Source organism: Ammodytes marinus (genome assembly GCF_949987685.1).
Source record: "Ammodytes marinus genome assembly, chromosome: 11".
Taxonomy (NCBI): Eukaryota; Metazoa; Chordata; class Actinopteri; order Uranoscopiformes; family Ammodytidae; genus Ammodytes; species Ammodytes marinus.
Genome location: NC_137215.1, coordinates 5,944,665 through 5,959,707, shown reverse-complemented (window position 1 = coordinate 5,959,707; position 15,043 = coordinate 5,944,665). Strand labels below are relative to the sequence as shown.

Sequence of the window (15,043 nt, the reverse complement as noted above, 5' to 3'; positions counted from 1 at the left end):
CCTAAACAACCAAACGGCCATTATCTCAACATCATTCATTTTTTTCCATAATAATTCTTAGCACTATTCTGAAGGTTGTAACAGAAGGGTTTGTTAATATGTTGTTACTAGTGTTAGTAATCATTCTGATTTAAGACACACATTGTTCTTAAACATTTTTTTATATTTACTTTAAACATTTCAGAAAAACTTGGAATGCAAAAAAAAATAAAGTTAGGGTTAAAAACGTTACCCTTTTCACCTGCAGTGTCTCGCCTTATGGAAGGGGAAATGCAGGCTGACTAGGAGTGGGCAGCTGGGCAGGAGAATACCACCAGATGTTTCAATCTCAACTATGCACAGTAACAACACATTGGTGGAAAACTTGGCTGACTGCAGACGTCTAAGCCTACTTAAGAGAGAGAAAGAGAGAGTGTGTGTGTGTGTGTGTGTGTGTGTGTGTGTGTGTGTGTGTGTGTGTGTGTGTGTGTGTGTGTGTGTGTGTGTGCAGGAAAAAGGAGACGGACATTTACAGAGAGGTCATGAACTGGAACAAACTATCCACTTGAGATTGTAGTTTCAAACAAAGACATTGAACATTTATCTTATGTGGCAGTATATCTTATTTGTACACAAGAGGCATTAGCTCAGCAAAACTACAATGACAGCCTGCTGCAGCTGTGTGTGTGTGTGTGTGTGTGTGTGTGTGTGTGTGTGTGTGCGGTAGCACGTAAAGGGACACCGCAGGAGAGACAGGAAATAACCCCAGACAGATGTTGTTTGCATGCGAATCGACAGCTTTTGTGTATATGTGTGTGTGTGTGTGTGTGTGTGTGTGTGCCTGCGTGTGTGTGTGTGCCTGTGTGTTTTTGTGTGTGTGTGTGTGTGTGTGTGTGTGTGTGTGTGTGTGTGTGTGTGTGTGTGTGTGTGTGTGTGTGTGTGTCTCTGCTCTCTGGCTGGCAGAACGTTAGCTTGCGGCTTCTCCTCCTCTATCTGTCCTCCATCTTTCCTGATCTCAGTCATAATTACATCCGTATGTCCAAACAGGAAATGGCAGAGGAGAGACAGTGACGACTGTATTCAACGTTACACCATTTAAACTGTGCCCCATTATGTGTCTTATGAGGCTATATATTCACTATTATAGAAACGGTCTGATGAAAAAAGTCTGATGCAAAAAGAATGATAACTGTATGACATCATTTTGGAATATTTATCTATTTATTTTAGTTAATGTATGTCCTTACTTTTTATATGTAGCTATTGAAATAAACAAATGATTATTATTATACAGAAGCTGATCTGACAAAGACCATACAAGTCTACAATGATGTAAAAGTTGACAGTTGCTTTTCAAAGAGGACCAAAGCTATCGGGTGGAATATGCAGAAAAAGTCACATTTCGTCAGTAGCTGCACTTCGGGTTACAACCTTCCACGAGACATGAGTAATGTTTTAATGGACCTGTGTGAAAAAGTCAAGATGGAGATAATTGGTATGGCGCGGCGCCTCCTCATTAGCCGCGTTATTAGTGTGTGAACCCTCTGATATAATCCCTCAAAGGCAAGTTCACAGGGACAGAGAAATAATAACTGAAACCAAGAGGTCACCACGGAGAGAAGAAGTGAAATGAGATTCAAATTAAACATAGTGCATGATGGTCGAAAGCACACATTCTGTGAAACCTTAGGTTAGTTTAGTCAAATTATTGACAAAATGTTAAAATAATACAAACACAAAATGAAACCTATAAGAAAAACAAATGCGATCCCAAGTAACATATAAAGAAGATATAACAAAAATAATATTTACTTTCAAAAAAGGTGTAGGAAGAACTTTTCTGGTCATACCAACTCTTATTTGTATAAACTTTATGGAATTTAAAAAAAACTTTTTACAGCCATCAGTGACCGTTGCTATCTAACCTGGTCGACTTAAGCAAATCAACCCTTTTAGAGACAACAAGACCAATGTTATCCCAACAGATGAATCAAAACCGTCAAACTAGCAATAACCAAGCAGAAACTCACTGCTCCAGCTCATAACCATTCAATATTTATATCTGGAGAGTGTTTGAGTTTGGATGAAGTTTCCTCATTACAGTTATTCCACAGACTAACACCCTTTCTTCTTATACAGTGAAGTTTTGCGTACATTCTTATTACATAGTGTTTTTATTTATGATAATAAAACTTAAAAGACACTCAAAGACTCTAATGCCAACTGTAGAGACAAGGGTCTGATGACAGCTCAGGGCCGGAGCCCAACAAACAGCTTATTTACAGCTAGCAGCAGTGAGTAGCTGCTTAAAGAGAAGCATTAGCTCTGGCACCCACTGGGAATACAAGCACCCTACTGTATCTGAAGGGCAGAGACACTTAAAACACGAGTTTCTCTTTAAAAAAAAATAATAATTCAGCACCCAGATGCATTAGTTTTCTGCAGAGTTGAGTTTTAAAAACACGCCTGTGAAGATAGAACGTGAACACCTTTCAGAGGAAAACAGGAAGGGGAGGATGTAGTCGACCCTGTGTGTATGTCGCAAGATATCCAGCTGCACCACATACTGTACCACATACAATGCACTGCAAACTCTTCTGTACATGGTAACGCTAACCTGTGCCTCCTGTGTTGCCTATACTCTCTCCAACAGGTTTTAAGCTGCCCTGCCATGTGACTGTATTAATCCCCCTCCCTCCCTTCCCCCCAGGCTGCAGATTTGACACAAAGCTCTGTGATTTGGAGCATCAGACGATGAGGTGATATGCTAAGCTAAGCTGACCGACAATGCAAAATACTGTAGATTTATATGAGATAACTATGACAGCAAGCTAGGCCTGGTGTGTCTGTCTGCAGTTTCAACGCTATTAGTAAAACATACACACACTCACTCTCCGGAGAATGGATAAGCACACTGCAGGAGCTATAGTGCACTCTAACACTATAAGTAGACTTGGTGCCGGAGCACGTGAGAAAAGTGAAAATAGAAAATAAAACGAAAGCTGATAGAGCAGAGGGGTCGGTGAGTTCATGTGTGCTTACTTACAGCGACACACTGCAGGTGAATAGGGTATACCATGTACAGGTCTTAAAAATGCATTTTCTGCATGTTTTTAAAAAGAAAATGTATCAGAAATCAGACAGTTAACAGCATATGAACAAATCCTTCTGTAATAACCTTCATAATAGTGCTGGGAATGATTATGGAAGGTTGAGTTGATTTAAGTGCTTAAGAAGTTGAGATTTCTGGTTCAGAAAATTGAAAAAATTATCAATTGCAGAGATAATGGCCGTTAAAGATGGTTGTATAGGAGAAATACACAGAGGCAAACGGACAAGGTTTAGCAAAACAAACACCTGCATGTACATGTAGGACCTTTGCACCGTGACAACACATAAATAACCTGAAGAGATTATGTCACCACACATTATTTTACACAGTCAACTGTGTGCACTGCAGTAAAGTCAAGCCAAATCAATACAGTAATGCCCAACGGACAATCAATTCACCAGTTATCTGCACCGTTACTGTGCACCCCCACTCACCCTAAACAAAGGGGCCAACAGATCAGGAGAAAGTGGGTCACCTTCCACACACAATGGGGACAGATGTGTTCTTGAACTACACGCGCACACACACACACACACACAAACACACACACACACACACACACACACACACACACACACACACACACACACGTCATCTGTGCATAGCGGATGTAAAACCACACACACAGGATTCAGGGTCTCTTAGAGATAAAACGGAACGCACAAAAACACATGCAAAAGATATGACAGCTGGGCAAAACAAACACTTCTCCCACTCACATAAACATATGAAACACACACACACACACACACACACACACACAGACACACAGACACACAGACACACGGACACACACACATACACAACCACACGTTCCGGTTCATCTCTGTGCTACTGCAGCAGAAGCATCACTCTGCCATCACCACGGAGATGGAAGGCCTCACCATAACAACCCACTGAATGGAAACTGCGATGAGCCCCATTTCCTTTTATTGTCATCTTTGTTTCTTTGTTCACACCTCAACATATGGTCGACTGGGCCATGTAGATATGATGTGAAAATAGACCTCTTCTCATAATACAGGATCTAGAGTAGGCCTATGAGTGACAGCTGCACAATTAGAAACAACCACAACAAAGGCCACATCGACATCAACAAAAACAACATCCACAGAGGTATCAAAATCAAAATATTTCTGTACCTGAATCTTCATTTTCCAACAGGAATTCATTTTTGGATCCTCTTGCACAGAAACCCAATCACACACACACACACAAACAGACAACACCACACACACATACACCCTCACACACACACTCCCTCACGTAGACAATGGTTCCTCAGGGAGGTTACATGCCATCTCTGTTGTAAATCCTTTGAGTTGAGCCCCAGAGAGCAATCGAGAAAAAGAAAAAGAGAAAGAGAGAGAGAGAGAGAGAGAGCCAATACGGAAGTGGAGGAGCCGCGGCAACAATGTCAGCCGTCGCCGTGGCGACTGCAGCTACGGCAGCAGCACAGCATGGAAACAAAGACAGACAGCGGAGGAGAGAGAGAGAGAGAGAGAGAGAGAGAGAGAGATGGCAGAGGGAGGGCTGCCCTACATTTACCTCCCACACACACACACACACACATACAAATACACAGACAGAGCTGATGATGCTGCCGCTGCTGCTTGTCCAGGCTGGCTCTCCCTCTCAGCTGTACACACACACACACGCACACACACACACACACCCACGCACACAAATACACACACAGAGAGTCAATCGTTGCTGTAATCCCATTGGTCGAACAGTCACTTCCTCCAGCTGATCGAGAGGTGGGGGAGGGGCAAAGCTCGGCTGTTGAATCATTCATGAGAGGGAGGCGCTGTCCTTTAAATAGACTCCCTCTGTTCTGTACACTCTGGGCTTAACCTTAACAGTACCTCCCCCTAAACCCACCTAAGCCTGTCCTGCCACCATACAAACACACACAAATATGTTTCTATAGCCTTGGACAGTTGAAGAAAAGTAACGTATAAGAGATAAAATCCACTTTTGTTATTATTTATTTTTTATGTCTTGTTTCAATTATTGTATTCACACGCACGCACGCACAGACAGAGACAGACAGACAGACAGACAGACAGACAGACAGACAGACAGACAGACAGACAGACAGACAGACACACACACCTCTAAATGTTTTAAGATTCAGCCACCAAATAATTAAATAAGCCACTTTCATTCGACCAATCAGAGTGACCCTTACTGCCGGGTCCTGTACACACTGCATTCCTGGTTCAATCCCCAACAGGCCTTATGACGGGATGCAGAGATGACAGAGAGGTAATTTACTACACACATCCATCTAGCTGTGTTCAAGGGCAAAGCTACAGAATGACACAATCACTCACTCAACACTGAGCAGCAGTCCACCACAGGCTGATGTCCAGTCAATACTATAAAACAATCCAATTAAACTTTAAATACAGCTGTGATAAAATAAAAAAATGGCGGTGTCTTTGGTAGCACCTAGCTTGTCATTGATTTTAACTATGTTTGATGAATAGGAATGCTGGCGATAGTGAAGAAAATGTTTAACCGCACAGTATGTAATATTCTGCCTGCAGGGGCCTCACGATCAATACAATAACCAAAGACGAAGTTTGATGAGGTCATGAAGTTGCAAGGGATCATGGGAAAATGGGTAAGGCAGCTTAAATGTTACCTTTAACTGCAGCCATTGAATAAAAGAGGCTAAACACACTCAAATATGTAAACATTGCAAAATGTTTTTGTCATTTTTTACACTTGCTGTGTCCCGGTATCCTTTTGTTTTCGATAGCCATCGTTTCTAAACAACAATACTGAAAGGAAACAGTCACTTGTGAGAATTTGTACATAAAATTATCTACATGCTCAAGTGTGCTGATCGTTAATAGATACCTCTTTCTCCTTTGTGTGTACAGCCCATGTCTCATGCTCAGACGATGGTCTTTGTAAACAGAAATTCAGATTAAAAAAATTTGGTCCATAAATGTGATAAGTGAGCGGATGTTCTGAACTCTTTTCATTGTGAGAGTTACCTTGGATGTTCTTGTGCACAGATTAGCATTCACTTTTAGTACCTTGACATGTTTCGATTGCTAAACTTCCCACAGTAAGATAATTGATCACTTTAGACTAAATTATCCTTTTTGGAACAGCAGTGAGATGCGCTTTTGTATTTCTACTCACTCAAAGAACCTTTTCCAGTGTAGAATGAGCCAGGCAGCTAATTACCTTCACTGAGTAACACCGTTTAAAAAGCTTTTTGGCTTTAAACACAGTCTAACAGTAGATCCCACTGGTCCCCCCGGGCTTGAAGACTAGGCACAGTTGACACAAGAAATATATTTTACCTTCTGCACACACACACACACACACACACACACACACACACACACACACACACACACACACACACACACACACACACACACACACACACACACACACACACACACACACACACACACACACACACACACACACACACACACACACACACACACACACACACACACACACACACACACACACACACACACACACTAATTATTTTTAGATGCTTACTATCATGCAACTAACTCCCCAAAGTACATAGTTTGAAGGATTTTGTGGTTTCAGGTTTACAGGGGGCTTAAAGCACAGGTTGACAGCAGCCAGAGCAGGTGCTATTGTGATGTCAAGCGGAGGAAAATTATATATTTCTTTTAATAGAGAATAGCAGTTAGACTGATTGCAGCCCCTGTCAGAGAGTGTCAATCATGGCTAATGTAAGATGTATAACAGCTGATTGAGGTGAAGGCTCAGTGCAAAGAGGCTATTCTGAGACTCCAGAGAACAGGATAACATACTGCAGCTGGAACAGTGGATGGAAAAACTCATTTTCATCTGAATCTATCTGTCGGGGTGCTCCAGTGGCGTAGTGGATAGAGCGCGTACCATATTAGCTCAGGCGAAGTTGCAGTGGTCGCGGGTTCGAATCCGACCCGTGGACCTTTACTGCATGTCAACCCCCCCCCTCTCTCTCTGTCTCCCCATTTCAACTCTGTACTATTTAATAAAGCTTGAAAATGCCAAAAATTAATAATCTGTCTATCTGAATTTCGTATATTAATTTTTTTCACGTTGAATATGTGATTTCTGAATTTGTGAACATAGAAAAATAAAAGAGAAAATGAGTATTCAGATCCAAAAAATTCATTGCATAAAAAAGGATGTTTCTGAATTTTTTTAATGTCTATTCGGTGCTAGAACAATTCAACAGCTTTTCATTCTTCACAGTCTGATGGAACAGATATACTTTCATATATGGGTAAAGGGAGAACATGTTAGGGCAAAACAACATAGACTAAACTAAAGAATGTAGAAAAAGAGGAAGCTCTGACACTTAGAGGCATTTCTACCGAGGGAGGGACATGTCAGATATCCCACTGGGCGTGAAATTGAGCTGTAACAGCCGTTCTAGTTTCATATTCAAATACAGTCATGCATACTGATAACTACACAATGCCACAGCCTGTCTGCCTGTGTGCACGTTTCAATGTTTCAAACGAATCTACCTCAAATTAAGAGAGAGACACAAGAAGGACATTGAGATACATTGAGACTCGACGCAATTGTAAATGAGGGTCACCCCTCAATTGGTCTCTCGAGGATAAATAAAAGTTAAATAAAATAAATAAATAAATAAAGATAGGAGTGAAGGGGAGAATCAAAAATCAAAAGGCAAGCTCTTCAGAAATATTTAAATAAAAAAGAAATCCCTGGTTAAATATTCTTTAAAATGTTGAATAGCTGCACCCAGGGATCCTCTCGCTATTCGCATCCATGCAACGCTTTGATGTGGAGCTTTGCTTTTCATTTCCATATCTCTATGTAATGCAGCGGAGGATGGGGTTTTTCTGAGCCAATATGAGTGTATTCATGGGACATAATCTTCAAGACCAAAAATATACACAAGCGAAAAACATAAAAATGGGCCGCCCGTCACTGCGGCAACACGGCCGTGGAACAATGCCATCAATACACAGTCCCAAAAGAAAAATGGTGGCTGACTGTAGCAGCTTTTATTGATTAGATTTTTTTTGTACCTGTCTAACTGTCAAGCTTGGCCCACACTATCTCACCATCTCTCTTCAATTTTGACACCCAATGGAGCACATCTATCTAGACTTTGAAAACCGCTGTCTAAGTTTTTCCATTATGTGATTACAATAAGCTGAAAGCAGCAAAAAAGATAGAATCAGTCCATTTTTAGCTGCTCTATATTCTAGTACACATGGCGTAATGAATGCTTACATAGTGTGATAGAGGGTTGAAAGAGTTTGCTTTGTCATGTTGTTTGTCCCGTGTATTACAGCTCCTGGGTCCAGAAAGAGCAGCTATTAGCAAAGAGAGAAACAATCAGAGGTGGCAATGTTTTCTAATTAACCCCATCACCTTACGCACACACACACACACACACACACACACACACACACACACACACACACACACACACACACACACACACACACACACACACACACACACACACACACACACACACACACACACACACACACACACACACACACACACACACACACACACACACACACACACACACACACACACACACACACACACACACACACACACACACACACACACACACACACACACACACACACACACACACACACACACACACACACACAGTGCTCAAACTTTTTGTAATTCATACGGTCAGAAATGACCTCAGAGTATTATAAAGAGAAGAAGAGACACACACACACACACACACACACACACACACACACACACACACGCAAGCTCGGATGGAGGCACAACCTTTTAAGTCATAGCTCTTTCTAAGAACTGTACTTTTCAAAGTCTATTCCTGGACAGGCTGTGAGGCTGAAATAATGAGCAGAGATGAAGGAGAGAATCCTCTTAACAATGAGCGATGCATTTACAATCCTCCACGGAACATTTTAATTTAATGATTCATTCAGACAAGACAAAAGAATAGCAGTTAAATTAGGCACACTGTGCAGTTCAATAATGGAGTAATATCTTGAATCGGCCACCACAGCTAATATAGTTGTTTGCTCAAAGGGTAAGTTTGATGTTGCAAACAAATACTAAAGAAAAAACAGAAAACACTTCAGTTGACCTTCATGGGTTTTCATCATGCTTCAAAGCTGGGAAATACATGAGTGTGAACCTTTTCAAAACAACATTAAACACTACAAAAGTGCAAAATCGATGACAAATAGCTGCTCTATTCAGGTGGGACACAGAAGTATTACACAAGCACTGACCGACTTTCAAAGATGAATTCAGTTTGAAGAGACATCATGAGTGCAAATGGGGGAACTGTGTGATTTCAGGCTACATACAATCAAATTGACTTGACATTAACTAGGACAACAGGTGGATTTAAAGTATAATGGGTGTTATTGTAACAAAACTCCCAGACCAATTATCTATTAAAAAACAAGAGCAACATTTATTTTTAAATACAACAAAATCAAAAAACAAGGCTGGATTTCCTTGTTCAGGCTTGGATATAAGGTTGTCTAAAGTTTGCTTTTGGACTTGTTGATATTGAGTAAAAATGTTGGAACAAGTTGGAAAGATGTCTTAACTTTCAAGGACTTATGATCGAATCTCTCACTTCCTGGTTAAGTCTCTAACAAATCTGGAGCTGAAACTTTAACATCAGGAATCAAGTTTAATTTTATTCAACTGAACGCAGTGTACAATCTGCTCAAAAGCGTCAGTCGTGATGCGGAGTGCTTTCACAGGCTGTTGAGTTCACTACAGAGCGAAGAAAATACATAAAAATACACATAACCTGTACCATTAGTGAGTGACTCACTGCTATGGCACAGAGGAAAACACACTGTGCTTCGAAGAAATGCGGTGATGGACTGGGTCCCAGTGTCTTATCAGAGAGAGGAGTTGATGTATAATATTACTGAGTAGAAAGCGCAAATGGCAAGTCAATTTCAACTCAATGGGTGTCTCATTGGAGGTAATGAGGGCGTAATCATCAAGAGGCACAGGGATCTAACCTCCTAGTCACAAGCCTGCTTCACTGCTACAAGCACATATTAATCCAGTATGTATATTTTAAAGCACTAGGCCATTAAGACTGAACTTGGGCCTTTTAATGATTTCCTACACAGAGAACTTAAAATGCTAACTTGTGTTTTAAAGCACACACACACACACAACCACCCATCCACCCTAGCGTCTGCCAGCAATCTGGTTCTAATCAGCGTTCGGAAAAAGGAAGAGAGAAAAGGACCTGCCGTATTTACCCTGTGTGCAGACTAAAGCATGTGGACTCTATCAGTACACGCGGCCGGTGATAACCTCCTAAATGAGATAAGTATTTCAGCAGTGCATTACAGTGTGTTAGGAGCAAGAGGACAACAGCAGAAAAGCTTGCCAAGTAGACGCACTGTCGCCCCCCTACGTAAAACTGTCAGCGGGGCGGATCTGAGTGCCTCTAAGTATGACAAAAATCCCACTCACTTCATTAAGCCTTCTCCCCCGGTAACCGTGTGCGTGTGTTTGATGAGGCGAGTCATCGAAAAGCTATTGAGATGCAGACAGCGACACAAGAGCCACGATTGCAGACCTCATTGTGCTTGCTACTCTCTTGGACTCTCGACATGATATTTCCGGCTATACAGACAATTAGTGGAGCCGCGGGTAAGGTGAACAAAGACGGCCTAAACCAGGAGAATATCTATTCATTGTGAAAACTCAATGACGTCAAATGCACGCTGTTTTTGATGCTAATTTCTTCCTACAGACAAAGGATAAATGAATACAGTAGCTGTACACGTTATTTGGGCAGTAAGTAGTTTAAACATACACACAAATCTCTCCCAAAAGCCTAACTAATCATCACAACATTTTGAAGTAAAATCAATGGGCAGGATAAGTCCACTTCAACTCGATCAACTATAAACAGCAGCAGCCTGATGAGCGTACTTAGATGGCTATCATGTCTGTCTCAAACAAGAAGGTAGCATAAAAAGTTTCATTTTATTTTATTGCTATTAATTTGACCTTATTATCTTTACCTTGCTGTCCTTAACCTTGATCTCTGTTGGTCTATTCATGATCTGTGCTTTCAACATGTAACATCATTAAATCTGTGTGATTGTGGACGGGCTAAACTGCAGATGCAATGCCCTTCTTGGGATGAATAAAGTTGTCTGATGACATCTAATCTAAAAATCTCTTTTGTATTTCCCCCTGACTTTTTACGCCTCAGTAAGAAAAACTGGACAGAGCATTTTTCAAAGGCTGCGTGAACACGATTGATGTTGCGATCTTGCTAGAAAAACTCACTTTAGATCTATATCGTCTGTGCTCGAACTTTTTGTGATTCATAAGGTCAGAAATGACCTCAGAGTATTATAAAGAGAAGAAGAAAAACACACACACACACACACACACACACACACACACACACCTTTCTCCTGAGGACCTGCCTCGCTCTCATTATGGCTCTTGTCCACTACTTATGACATCATCAGTCATCACCTGCTGTTAAACAGATGGCGCCCCATTACTGACCCCAGGCAGGTGGAGGAAAAGTCTGCGTGGCAAAGACACTGATTTAGGGCATTTTTTAAAGACACATGCAAACACTCAAAATGCAATAATAATCCACAGCTGCACAGTGAAAAGATGAGATCAGGATTGTAAAGAAGTTTCCCCGCAACATGTGGACCCTCAGTTGGGGAGATAAACGCCTGTGGTTAAAGCTACCTCTACTACAGCCCAACCATCTCCATGACCACACACAGGCAACCAACAGGTCAAAATAACCTCAGTGAAAAGTCTTCGCTGTTAGACCATGTGTAATGACCCCATGGCGGGGAGACACAGCCATGACATAATGTTGATATGGCCGGAAGTTAAACCTAACATATGCCCATTTTCAGGTTCAAAATTGTAGTTTGGGTTTCTACTACTGACTGTTTTCATGGTGTAGTGTCCAAGAATTCAACTTTATATTTCTCACAGCGCCATTGCTGTATCTCCTCTTTTCAGCCCCTGTCTGAAACGCTCTGTCTCGTTAAGCCCCGCCTTCCAAAAAGCACAGTCTGCATAATTAAGTCCTGAGCATCAGAGGATGGCAGAGTTGGTTTTGCAGATAAACAAAAGTCTACAGCAAACAGAAACTCCTAACTTCTCAGACAGTTTAATTTCTTCTTGTTTGTAGCATTAGGAGCTCTGATGTTCTATTAAAATGCAGTTCTGCTCACTCCTCTAAACTCCAGCTACATTGTGTGAGTAACCTTGGATTTACAAACACCTCTGTGTACTGTTGATGGGATGTTAGAATGCGGCAGTGAATTGGTCCTATACTCCCACTCATTCCAATCGCCAATTTTAAAGTCCAGCCTAATTTGGCTTCCAGAAAAATAGGGTTCCAGGGGCAGCGAGAGCAATTTGCATTCAAAAGCAGTTCTGTATATTACGTGCCTCATACGCCGGCAAATCACTGAGAGGTACATTTACATTTTGAACGCATTTTGCAAATGCTGAAAACGGGGAGATAAAATATTTGGGAAGTAAGTGCCGTAATAGCTTGCAACAAAAATGATGAAAGTGTTCAGAGGAAATATTTAGGGCACTTTTAGGAGAATATCTCTCTTGAGGTAGCACTGCAAAGAACAAGGAACTACCATACTGATTTTGGTGGCAGGTTGAAGCTAGTCCTACTCACAAAGACACAAAAGATTCAACTCATTTAAGTGCTTTGATTAATCTGAAGACAGTCCCAGGGTCAAATCCACTGGTCTCACAGGGACAGAGCTAAAATACACTGATTGCATCACTGCCACCTGCTGATCTGACCCTGCACATACAGTGCTGTGTGAAAGTTTGTGAACCCCTTGAACCTTTTAATAGTTTTTACCATTATTAATTCATTTTTATCAATACCAGTATTTTTTATATGAAATAACAGATGTTTGTTTATCAATTCAAAAATAAAATTCCAAAAGGTTCAAGGGGTTCACAAACTTTTACACAGCACTGTATATCCTCAACTTAAAGATCTCCTATTATACTACTTTTCTGGTCTTAATTTCTTGTTAAAAACTGCTATAGAGCAACCTGACACGAATCACATGACAAAAAACTATGTAGATTTTCGGGAAACGCTTCCTCTCATCTGGGCGATTCAGCATGCTCTGTCAACACTGTGCTTCGGCCATCTCCGCCCCCTCCGCCCCTCCTGCAAACCCCACTCCGTTGTGATTGGTTACCTTCATTCCGGAACACTTTCAGCAGCACGTGGGCAGATTTGAGAGCAGGAAGGTGGGGGCATGGCCGGAGCGCGCTACCACGTTGCAGCATTACCATACATGGAAAAATCCGGGAACGTGACGACACGATGGCAGGAAATTTGAACCGATTTGAACAAGTAAATTCTCGACCGGCTGCCCTAGTGTTTAGCGCTCTGCACAGCCACGCCAGACGGTCAGCAGGGAATACGTCTAAATACATGTACGTAATTATTTGATACGCTAGTATGGTTAAACATGACTTTAAATCATTATAACAACGTTTAAAGGTCATAAAAGTCGAAAAAGTATAATAGGTCCTCTTTAACAACAGTAACACTTTTCTTTGGGTCAAGGAATTTAAGAGAACTTTTTATTTTAAGGATCTGTATAAACCAATAGCTTACAGTAGGGGAAGGTGGGGTGATTTGTGCATTTTGGAAGATGCAAAACCCCTTGTTTCTAGAAAACCGTGGAAGAAATTGGAAATGTGACCACATATTTAAGAAGAGCCATCCATTTGACTCATCCTGTAAAGAAGGTAGACACAAGGAATAAGATATAAGCACATTTAAGCTCAAAAAACTGTGTTTTGCCTTTCAAAGTAAAATTTCCATGATCAAGGTTTTTTGATTATTGTGTCTGAACAATTATAGACACGTTTGAAAACATTTGACACATGTTTAGTGCTTTGGTATGCTACACTTTGAGTCTATATAGTTAGCACAATGTCAACCCTAAATTGCTGCATCATGCCTATTATCCAAAATTCTGGGGATGGGGTGATTTGTGCGCAAGGGCCTGGGTGAGTTATAAGTAAGTAAGTAAGTAAAATGTATTTATAAAAGCACATTTATGACAGTTTGCACTGTCCAAAGTGCTGTACATAGTGCATTCAGTAGGTAAACAATGAAGGTACAATAACAATAACCAAAATAAAAGACGTAAAGCCCATACATCCACATAAACACAGATAGTAGTGCAGAGGTAAGATAGTTAATGGGGAGGAAACACCAGGGTGTACATATGGGTTTTGAGCCTTGATTTAAAGGCAGAAATGTAGGGGGAATCACATTTGTCAGGTGGCAGTTGGTTCCACAAGCACGGGGCAACTAGTGCAAAGTACATTTCTGAGAGTTGTGCCAGTGGCATGGCTGTATACGCTGGTCACCAAAAGAAAGTGATTGTCTACAGTAGCTCAGAAGAGAGTGACATCTCAATTCCACTTAACGACACCACTGATGAGAGATGGCCAGAAAGATGATGATGGTGACTTTGTCATTGTGACACAATGACGCACAAATCACCCCACGTAGTGGGGTGATTTGTGCGTCAAGACAACTTTTTTTCCGAAAGCTATATTTCTTAAACAGTTTATTCCAGATCCAAAGTTTTTATTGCCAGGGATGCACAACATCCTGAAATATATGTACATATTTGAGTTGGAGACATAACTGTCAAGGCCTCACTTTAAAATCACTTTGAGTAAAAAGTTGCACAAATCACCCCACCTTCCCCTATATCTAAATTTATCGCAATTTGTATTTCTTTATTAATTCAGAATTTTTATTACATTATTTGCAAGTTAATACATTGTCAGCTTTTATACGTTCAAAACTGAACAATTTTTTTTTATTTTTTATTTATACAGGTAAATCCCATTGAGACCGAAGAC

The 15,043-nt window shown here is 41.0% G+C and overlaps 1 protein-coding gene across 4 annotated transcripts in view; it reads right to left on the bottom strand.

Moving 5' to 3' along the window:
- Positions 1 to 15,043, bottom strand: part of marchf8 (membrane-associated ring finger (C3HC4) 8) — an 80,822-nt gene that overhangs the window by 32,632 nt on the left and 33,147 nt on the right. The window contains exon 1 of one of the 4 annotated variants that reach the window (XM_080036384.1): positions 4,234 to 4,388. The exons of the other annotated variants lie outside the window; for them this stretch is intronic. Coding sequence (XP_079892510.1) covers positions 4,234 to 4,263 — 30 coding nt within the window. The 5' untranslated portion in view covers positions 4,264 to 4,388. Of the gene's footprint in view, positions 1 to 4,233; positions 4,389 to 15,043 lie in introns of those variants that run through there. 4 annotated transcript variants of the gene reach the window in all.